Below are 10,783 nucleotides of genomic sequence, written 5' to 3'. Positions count from 1 at the left end.
AGACACTGGGTTCTGGTTACTGATCGCTTGCACTTCCATAAAAAACCCATATACGATCGGGCCAAGGCCAGCCAGCATATTTTTTACACTGTGTTGCACCTCCGCATGTAAATGCAGCCTAACGATCTATTACTGGAGGCAGTTAGAATAAGATCACTATTGGGGGCCATTCACATATTGCGTTTGTAAAACCGTAGTTGGTTGGTGCTACTTCCGCACAGATACACGTAGATGTCAACGCTTCAGTTTGGAAACTAGCAATGTGTATCTTGCCAGGAAACAATGCAGTTCCTAGTTCTTGAATTTCAGCCTTTAAGTCTAAACATAATGTAAGAGTAATGTGTGAACGCGGTCATAACAAAGCCTGTGCTAATCATATTTCTAAATCAGGAAAACTAAGAAGTACTGAAAGCAAATCAAACTCCACCTTTCATTTTCACCCCAACGTATTGTGAATGAAAGCTGCAATCTGATTGGTTTCTTTGCTCCACTTGCGTGAGGGCTCTCCAGCGGCCGTAAAGTGTATAACTATGACTGCTGCAATGTGTGTATTCCCCAGCTGCTGCTTTCCTCGCATTCATACTGGATGATGTGTGAGGAGAGGCATGCAGCAGCGAACCGGACGACATATGTTTCGTGCCAAGATGGTAAACTATATCTGTCCAGCCTATAGAACATGACACAGCGCAGCCTCGCAATGTCAAAGTCAATGGACTCCGGCACAAATCATTGACAGCGGACCCTCCCCGCGTGACCTGTCACACAGCCGCCCGCACGTAATCCCCCGCCGCCAGGCATTGTGGGAGTTGTAGTCTTAGAAGGAGCCTCCAGTTATTTGTTATCCACACACGAAGCCCCTGGGGACCCCCAGCACCTCAGCCAGCTGTATACACGGAAGTGTCTCTCCGCAGAGCACAGCCTAACCCCCTTGTCACATGAGACAGGGAGTAAAATAACAGGAAGGAGGCCGGGCCAGGACTACAAGCCCCATAATCCCTAGCGGCGGTGTATGTGAGCGCTGCGGCCGGAGGAGACGTGTGGCCGCTATTTGCATGAATGGGTGGCGGATCGACATGAGGGAGAAGAGCGGGGCGTGAGGAGGTCAGCAGACGCCGCTATTACCGGGGGATGCGGTGAGGAGGCGGAGGAGGGAGATGCCGAGGGACGAGATGAACTCCCTGATCCAGAAGATCGCCCGCCAGGCCCGCCTCACCTTCCGCGGGGCCGGCAGCAGCGGCAGCGGGGGTGATGGGAAAGGCTTTGCGGACAACGTGACGCAGCTGAGGAAACTGGTGAGCGAGATCCGCGCCGAGGACCTGAAGATCCGGCCGCGGAAGAGCGCGCAGGCCCCGGTGTCGGTGCCGCACAACCCGCCCGTCACCTACATGCACATCTGTGAGACGGACGGCTTCAGCATGGGGGTGTTCCTCCTGAAGGGCGGCTCCAGCATCCCCCTGCACGACCACCCGGGGATGCACGGCATGCTCAAGGTGCTCTACGGGAAAGTGCGCATCAGCGGCTTCGACAAAATGGAGCCGCAACCTCCCGGGAATAGCGGCGCCGTGCTGCGGGCCGTGCTGCGCTCCACCGGGGAGTACAGTGACAGCAGCCCGCCCTGCCTGCTCAGCCCGCACCGGGACAACCTGCACCAGATCAGCGCCGTGGACGGGCCCGCCGCCTTCCTGGACATCCTGGCGCCCCCCTATGACCCGGAGGACGGACGGGACTGTCACTACTACAAGCTGCTGCCGCCGACTACACCGGCGCCGACTACAGCCTCCTCCGAGCAGAGCGGAGACGTCGCCGCCGAGGCCTCCGGTGTGAACCCCCGGGAGGTGTGGCTGCTGGAAATCCCCCAACCGGATGACTTCTGGTGCGGGGGGGAGCCCTACCCGGGGCCTAAAGTGTCTGTCTGAGCCTTCTACCTCTACAGGACCCCCACCACCTCCTCCAGTCACTCACAGGGGCCCCAGCAGCCATGGGGGGCCCCACTACAACACACCCCGCAGTAAGGGATAGAGGGCCAGGCCTCTTCACTGCCACCTCTGATGCATGATTACTACTGGAAGACTATGTCTGGGATGCAGCTGCTGCAGAACCTCCTTTGGCAGTTGCACCCATCAAGCTTTAAAAGACAGCTAGATATTCTATGGCTCCATATACACACATCCATGAAGGTCGTGGGCCCGAGGACTGTGAAAATGGTGGCTGACCCCAGGCGGCGATGTAAAGCCCATGCGCATGGATACACCAGCGCGTCCCCCCGTAAAGCCCCTGCCACTCTTAGCTGTAACCCCTTCATTACCCAGACTGTGATCTATCAGATATTTATTGAACGTGTGTATAGTTTACATCTGTTCCAGGTCTAATATGGCTGTACATAGCGGGGGAGGATATGGTGGGCTTCAGTGTCTTCTTGCTTATAGGTTGGTGTTCTGAACCTTTCAGCTGTTGTCATGGTCTTTTCTAAGTTATATGGGGGGCGCCAAACCCCAATATAGCTGCCAGGAGGTGCCTGCCCACTGCCATTCACATACAGCAAGCATTGCATTGAGTCGGACGCTTTAAGCTAACCTTTCCTGTTTTCCATAGAAAATACCCTATTTATGCAAATTGTCTTCGGTGCACTGGGGGCGGGGTTGTGACTGCTGGCACTCCTCCTTTACTGCCCAGCACCACCCCATTACATAATAACGGACTTCTCAGCAGGGATAACACCACCTCCAGTGCACTGGGAGCCTCATTTATGGGGGGGGGGAATGCAATTTTTCTCTGTAAAATAACAGAATGATGAAAATAGGTGCTCTGTTCACTGCTGGGAGTTGTAGTTCCACCACAGCTAGTTGGATAATTTTTTTTTTTTTTAAGCAAAATGTACACAAGGGAGGAAGGAAGTCGTAGTGACAGCTCGTACATGCTGGTAGTTGTAGTCCCACCCCAGCTAGTTTTGTTATTTTACGAAATGCACAGCTGTTCAAGGGGGTTTTCCCACTAAGCAAGTTAGACCCTAATACCTTGCTGATCGGGAGGGTCTCCGTCAGCTCCATAGAGATGAACATGCACATCCTGCTGTTCTGCTCATCTCGGGGATCGATGAGGGGTCCGATTGGGGTACATCAGACCCCTCATTCTAGTGATCACTGAGACCCCCACAATCAGCAACTTGGGCCCCATCTACAGGATAGGGCTTAACTTGTTTCGTGGTTAAACCCCTTTAAGCCTGCTGCGAGTTGTAGTATCAACAGCCGGATTATGCTGGGAGTTGTAGTGCCCCACAGATAGACGTCGCAGCCTCTTTGTTTACTTAGTCCGGGGACGTGTGGCGCTGATGCAGATTTCACTACCAGACCCCCCTGCCGCTTGTTAATTATAGATCTGTGATGTACGGACCGCACTATAAATAGACGCACGGCCATGGCTTTTTCTTTCCCTATAACGTGCAGTATCTCACTTCCTGGACTTCTTCCTGTCAAAGGGGGATAAAAAACAAAATCAGTTAATTTCTCAATCTGCATCGTCTCAGGATGAATTTTCTTTTTGGAGCTGAGATTTTTAACTCTAAAGATCCATTGACTGACAGTATCCTTTTTAAGAAGCAACATTCCTCCTAAGTTTCCTTTGTATTGTCCTTCCTCGCGTCCACTGTTTATGATCTGGAAGGCGTGTAATGGATGGCGTACGTGTAACGCATGTGTTACCATCAAGTCTGCCGCCATCCTCGACCACTACCACACGTGTATGACTTCTTACTGCCTCTGTCCTCCTTCCTTTCTAATGTATAGTATTTATAAGTCTTAGGGTAACATACATTAAGAAAAGGAATCTGTATTGAACTGTCCACCTTGTTACTGGGCCTTAAAGCCGACTAGTGATTCGTTTGCTTCCTGACTCGTGCGTGGCACTATTACACCCTGTATGATTCGTGTGGAAGTCTTAAATTTTTTTTTTATTATTATTTTGTAAGAATTCTAGTTGTATCCTGCCATGTTTAATTGTAATTGACACATGTTAAGATCTCTTCTGTTAACTACATTTCACAAATTATATAAATATAATATAAATGTATTTTTCTTGAAAAAGAAAACGACTTGTTCTCCTGGTGGTTGAAAACTTTTGATGTTTGGGTGAAAGGTGACATATAACTAATCTGGAAATGATCAGAGGGAACATTCGGTGGTCTGTCTTTGGCTGCGGTCACACGTTGCGTTTTGTTTGCGTTTAACGCACGCATTTTCAAACCGCTCAAGAGAGCTCCCTAATCACATTGTTGTCAACATTGTGTTTACAAAACATTGAATTTTGTAAACGCAATTTTGACGACCCTGTGATTAGGCAAAACTCTTCAGCTGTTGGAAAACACAAACAAAACGCAACGTGTGACCGCAGCCTAAGGCTGCATTCACAGTACCTCATGGGTGGGGGCGTATATACGTCCCCCATAGACTGCAATGGGCGCACGGCGCCTTACGGGAGTGGTAGGGAGCAGCACACGTGCGACACCGTAGTGCTCCGTACCCCGGAAAGAGATAGGACATGTCCTATCTTATCCCGTATTTCGGCGCTGTGTGCCATACATCCCTATGGAGAGGGGCGGGGGTGAGCGGCGCTCACCTACTCTCCCCGCACACTGCCGTGTGTCCGCCGTGCTACGGTACAGCGGGCAATGGGAGTGTGAATCCAGTCTTAGGCTGGTGCCCCAAGGTTTAGATCATTCCAGAAAGCTTTCATCGGACTCTCCAGATCATACCCAGAACAAGTGAAATGAAACAGAGTTTATGTTCAGCAGTTCTAGGTTCTGTCTGGTTAATTCTGCATGTGCGTGGATCAAGTCTGCCATTCAGAAATGGATGGGAAAGCGCCATGCACCCAGTTTTATCTGCTGCATATTCGGAGGCTTTAGTAATTTTCCGTAAAATGCTAAGTGATCGGTGAGGGTCTGACTACTTGGGTCCCGGTTTTACCAATTATTAGCTGAAGGTCGAGAGTGTCTCCTGCTGCTCCATTCTGCACTAAGGATGCGTCAGAAATGGTTGAGCATGTCGCTTCAGTATCTCCATCACTCCTATTTACTGTCAGTGAATCTCTGCAATTTCTGAAGCTCCCATCAATTAGTGAGAATGAGCCTCCTGTCCTGATTGGTCAAAACCCTCACCATTCAGATTATCCCCTATTGTGTTGTGATGGGGTGGGGGGAGAGAGTCTAACTTGGGTAGTGTTTGGTCCTGAAAATATGATCCATATTTTACCAACTAATACACCTGAAAGATCTGTCTTGGAAAATGCAGTTCTTTTCTTTATGAGAATTACCTTCTCATTGTCCTAGGGAGGTGTCCACGCTTTCACACAGCCACGTGGGGGTGTATCCTGCGGCCGGATGTACGACATCATAAAGGGCTGTAGTGGCAGTGTACTGTGCTCAGTGAAAAGATGGAGCATGCTCTCTTTCCCCATATGTATGGCATGTATCCCTATGGAGAGGATTTACAAGGATTGTACCTGGACTTGGAGCACTGGTATGTGAGATCTCTTCAGAGAACACAGCATGTTACCCCCCACGTCATGAGAGAAGAGACATAACACAGCAGTGTGAGGACACTCCCCCAGTGCTCCAAACCCATTTGAAAGCAGACTCGGGTACAAGTCCAGCTACAAGCCTTGTAAATTAATTTTTCACCATCCTGCTGCTTCTAACAATACAGGTATGGTGACAGAGATGGTTAGGGACAACAGCTAGCATGGCCACAGCTACTGACAGGTTCCCTTTCACCGTATTTTTCAGTCACACAGGAGCATGGGAAATAATTTCGGTTCTCTTGTATGAGCAATCTGTTGATGAATGTAAATCATTCATTGGTTATTTTGCATATGTACATAGAGCAATTATTCTCACACGGAGTCATTAAGATCTAAGCAATAATTGCTTTCTATAAATGAACCTTAACAATAATGGATTGCTCCCCCCATTAGTAGCAGATAGTGATGGAGGAAATGCCATGGGAACCCAGCCCGTATCCAAGAAGTAGGAGATCCATTGGCTATAAAACATGTAGATTTATTCCCGCCCCTTACACCTGAATCTGTAATCTTCATTCCTGCAGCTTTATTATTCACATGAAACGGAACAATGTCACATGTGATCCTCCACTTCTGTACGTAGAAAGCGACGCCTTGCGAGGGCGATCTGGTATCCAGAACTACTGCCATTTCCCTGTAGTCAGGTGAGATGCACATAATGGGGGAGATTTATTATTAGTCCTAACTAGCTTCTTGGCGTATAATTGTGGCAAATTTTTGCGCAAGCATAGTTTTTGGGTTTTTTTTTTTTGTGAGAAAAGAATGCAACTCTAACTTTACGCAATGGCGGAAACAATACACCACAGAGTGTGCAGCACCACATTTATCACCTGAGAATTTTCCAAAGAACGCAAATTTAAAGGGGTAGTCCAATTTCGGTAAATTAATGTTATTGTTAATATGATGAAAAGTTTTACAGTTTTTCAATATACTTTCTGTATCAATTCCTCACGGTTTTCTAGATAAACAACTAATCTTTCTATAGATTTCTATTTCCAGTGGACAGAAATCTGTCCCTGGTCACACAGGTGCACGGCTCGGTATATCACACAGCTCTGATTACTCACTGTGATATAACGAGCCGTGCACCTGTGTGACCAGGGACAGATTTCTCCCCAACGGAAGAAAACAATTTAGATTTCTATAGAAGGACAGCAAGCAGAGTTCTAGAAAACCTTGAGGAATTGATACAGAAAGAATATTTGAAAAATGTAATAACTTTTCATTATACAAATAATATCATTTATTTGTTGAAATGGGAATAACCCTTTAATGGCAAAACTCCACCACATAGGAGGTGGTATATATGGGTCCAATGCTACTACAGGGGGAAGTTTTAATGTTTGAGGTATCAGAGAATTTCCTGTGCAAAAACATCGCAAAAAGGCAGAAATTGAGCAGATGTTACACATACGTGCGACTGGTGCAGCCTATTCGCATAGAGCGCACACAGCAGTCACATCAGAAGGCATTTACCACTGCACATACACCGCACTATAAATCCAACTGTAGGAAACCTGCCAGTCTTAGGCTACATTCACACTACTGTATGGAGAACGTATATACGGCCGATATACGTCCTCCATAGACAGCAATGGGCGCACGGCGCCCTACGGGAGCGGTATGGTGCAGCACGGTACCGGCGGGCAACGGCAGTGCACGGGGAGAGGAGGAGGAGGTGAGCGCTGCTCACCCCCGCCCCTCTCCATAGAGATACATGGCGCACGGCGCCGTATTACAGGAAAAGATAGGACATGTCCTATCTTTTTCCCGGGTACAGTGCCGCACGTGTGCTGCACCGTACTGCTCCCGTAGGGTGCCGTGCGCCCATTGCTGTCTATGGAGGGTGTATATCGGCCGTATATACGTCCTCCATACAGTAGTGTGAATGTAGCCTAAGGATGATGACACACATAGCGCTTTGTCTGCATTTGAAAACGCAGACAAAGCTGCGCCCACGGGCCGATCGCATCGGCGTTTCTATGGAAACGCCTGCGATCGGGAACAAGCCGCCGGTGTTTTGCGTTAATTTAATGCAAAACACTGGCGGCTCGCTCCCGATCGCAGGCTTTTCAATAGAAACGCTGATGCGACCGGGCCGAGGCCCGGCCTGGTGGGCGCGGCTTTGTTTGCGTTTTCAAACGCAGACAAAGCGCTACATGTGGCACCAGCCTAAGGGTGATGTCACACATGGCGTTTTTGGGCCGTTTTTAGTTTGTAAAAAATGCATGCTTTTTTGTCCGTTTTTAATGGCACAAATTTGGAAAACCGGACAAAAACGCATGGGTTTTTTACGATCTGAAAAAGCACTAACTAAAAACGCCATGTGTGACATCACCCTAAGGCCCCTTCTACACTCGTGATGAACTCGCATCACACTCGCAACGCATGCTGCTTGGATCACACGGCCTCAACGCGCACACCGGGAGTGAACTCAGCATGTCAGTTCTGTCCCGGTGTGCAGCGTTCGGGCCGTGCGATCCAAGCAGCATGCGTTGCGAGTGTAGAAGGGGTCTAACACATAGACAACTGCTCCAAGTCCTTCCCAATGATAAATCTCCCCCAATGTATTGGTGATTATAAAGGTGCCATATTCCAGAGCAGACTTTCTGCATGTTATTTAGTACTGCATTTGTGCCTTGTGAAGGGACCCCTAGGTGATCAATCTGCAGCAAATTAATATCCTGCATCTGATTCTGGGCGTGAAATTCAACCTTTACAATGGAAAAATGTAACCTCCCCTTCTTTCCTGCAAAAGGTTTAGAACTGCTCAGATGGTTTCTGCCATGGTGTAAATTATCCTGTCGTTCCTGACCGTGTATATTTAGCCTTTAAAGGAAACCTACCATTTCAAATGGTAGGTGTAAGCTGTAAACACCGAGCACCAGCTCAGGGTGAGCTGGTGCCGGTGCTTAGTTTCGTTAGTGTTAAAACCGCGGTATCGCGGTTTAACACTTTTTAAACTTTATAGCAGAAACTGCTTCGGCGCTGCGTGCGCACGATCGTGCGCGCGCCTACATAGGAAATGCCACAGGCGCTGCGTGCGCAGGGTCGCGCGCAGCGCCGAAGCAGCTTTTGCTATAAAGTTTAAAAAGTGTTAAAACCGCGATACCGCGGTTTTAACACTAACGAAACTAAGCACCGGCACCAGCTCACCCTGAGCTGGTGCTCGGTGTTTACAGCTTACACCGACCATTTGAAATGGTAGGTTTCCTTTAAGGGGACAACAAAGTGATCGTGAGTGTGTGTGAGTGTGTGTGAGTGTGTGTGAGTGTGTGTGAGTGTGTGTGAGTGTGTGTGAGTGTGTGTGAGTGTGTGTGAGTGTGTGTGTGTGTGTGTGAGTGTGTGTGTGTGAGAGTGTGTGTGTGTGTGAGAGTGTGTGTGTGTGTGAGAGTGTGTGTGTGTGTGTGAGAGTGTGTGTGTGTGTGTGAGAGTGTGTGTGTGTGTGTGAGAGTGTGTGTGTGTGTGAGAGTGTGTGTGTGTGTGAGAGTGTGTGGTGGGGGGGGGGGGTAACAAAGTGGAAACAAAAGACTATGCAAATGAGCCTGAGGGGCTCCAGGCTCCATTTACACCTATGCAGCCTAGAGCCCCTCAGGCTCATTTGCATACAGTCCTTCATCCTGGTGGTAGATGCCCTTTAAGCAGTACTGGCACTGATTCCTGGTATTAATGGCAGATGTGTGCAGTCACCATCCCTGTATGTACAAACTATTTAAATCTACCAACAAAATCCATCATGATAAACCAGGGACACTTACTCATAGATCCAGGCACCGTTACAGTGGTAATCTTCTTACGTGTGCCCCAATGAATAACAAATATATCATCTGTTCTTTGGGACTTTCCTTGGCTTTTATGCTTTTCAGGTGTACTTTAGTGGGGGGTTTTTTGTGGTTTTTCCTTATAGGTACATGTGGCGTTCAGTCTTTAGTGAATTTGCAAAGATAATTTCTACGCCTGGTCAGGGGCAGCCTTAGATTTGCACCCAAATTTGCAACTTTTTAAAAAAAATTGCTAATTTTGCATTTGGATTCAGGTGATGACTAGGAACACTGTAGAAATCTAGAAAAGAGAACTTAGAAAGGAGGCAGTTTTAAGCACAAAAAAGTCGCAAATGAACATGGACCACATGAAAAGTCTAAAAATTAAAGAGCCCCTCATTGCTGTAGCTTCATAGGGTGTTATAATGAGCAGAGCAGGTCTCCACTCCCCCTGTACTTCCCGCTGCTGCTAGGTTACACTGCCAGAGAGAGGAGGGAGAGAGCAGGGGGTTGGGTAAGACACGTACTGCTCCTTGTACCAGTCTGTCAATCTGCAGCCCTTCAGACCTGTAAGCATAATTATAAAAGTTGATTTTAAAAGGAAGGAGGCCATGGATAACAAACATAAGAAGATTTCCACAGTCACAGTGCCCGGATCTATGAGTAAGTGTCCCTGGTTTATCATGCTTTATTTTGATGGCAGATTTTCATTCAGTTATCCCCTATCCACAGGTAATGTGATCAGTGAGGGGCTGACTGCTGGGACCCCAACTGATCCTGAGAACTGGGATCAGAATGGATGGAGCAGCAGGTCAAGCATGTGTCATTCAATTGTCCAGTAGTGCTGGGCACAATGCTCAGATATTTTTAGCATTCCTATTTACTGTCTATTTAAGTGCCGTAAATTCTGTTCTCGACAATTTCTGTCCAATGAATGGAGCAAGATGCATGTTCATCCTGCTGTGCTACCGATTATTGAGAATGAGACCCCTGTTCTCTAGATTGCTGGGGGTTGTAGCAGCCAGACCCTCACTGATGAGGTTATTATCACTTAAAGAGAACCTGTCAGGCAAATTAACCCCCTAAATTAAATATATTTTCATAAACTGCCATTAGATGTCCAATGAGTCATTATCATATTCAAGCTGTCCAGCTTATTCATGAGTGAATAGTGCTTGACTGACAGCCTGTATAATGGTGTAATGGCTCCTCCATGTGCTCCCCGGATGCTAACGCCCCCTGCAGCCTGTGTGTATAGGAGAGATACAACAGCTCCAGGCTGCAGCCATGTTATAGCAGAACATGTCAGGTACTTGTGCAGCTGATATCTGTGTCACACATGTGTATAGTAGAACACAGCATGTCAGCAGATAAAGCACAGACACCAGCAATGCTTTACTATACATTACACATAGACATGAGCAGGGGGAGGAGAGGGGAGGGGTAAC

At 48.0% G+C, this 10,783-nt stretch overlaps 1 protein-coding gene across 1 annotated transcript; it reads left to right on the top strand.

Annotated features, from left to right (window-relative positions):
* Positions 1–587: 587 nt before the first annotated feature.
* On the top strand, positions 588–2,753 carry ADO (2-aminoethanethiol dioxygenase). Its single transcript, XM_072131376.1, has one exon. It carries the CDS (start codon positions 1,155–1,157, stop codon positions 1,914–1,916), a length of 762 nt encoding a protein of 253 aa, XP_071987477.1. The 5' UTR covers positions 588–1,154; the 3' UTR covers positions 1,917–2,753.
* The last annotated feature ends 8,030 nt before the right edge of the window (positions 2,754–10,783 follow it).

This window comes from Engystomops pustulosus, chromosome 11 (genome assembly GCF_040894005.1).
Source record: "Engystomops pustulosus chromosome 11, aEngPut4.maternal, whole genome shotgun sequence".
NCBI classification, from domain to species: domain Eukaryota; kingdom Metazoa; phylum Chordata; class Amphibia; order Anura; family Leptodactylidae; genus Engystomops; species Engystomops pustulosus.
This window is presented reverse-complemented; position numbering and strand designations above follow the sequence as displayed.

Bases quoted from the DNA above. Each gene is read 5' to 3' on its own strand.
- ADO (XM_072131376.1), top strand. From the start codon at position 1,155: ATGCCGAGGGACGAGATGAACTCCCTGATCCAGAAGATCGCCCGCCAG.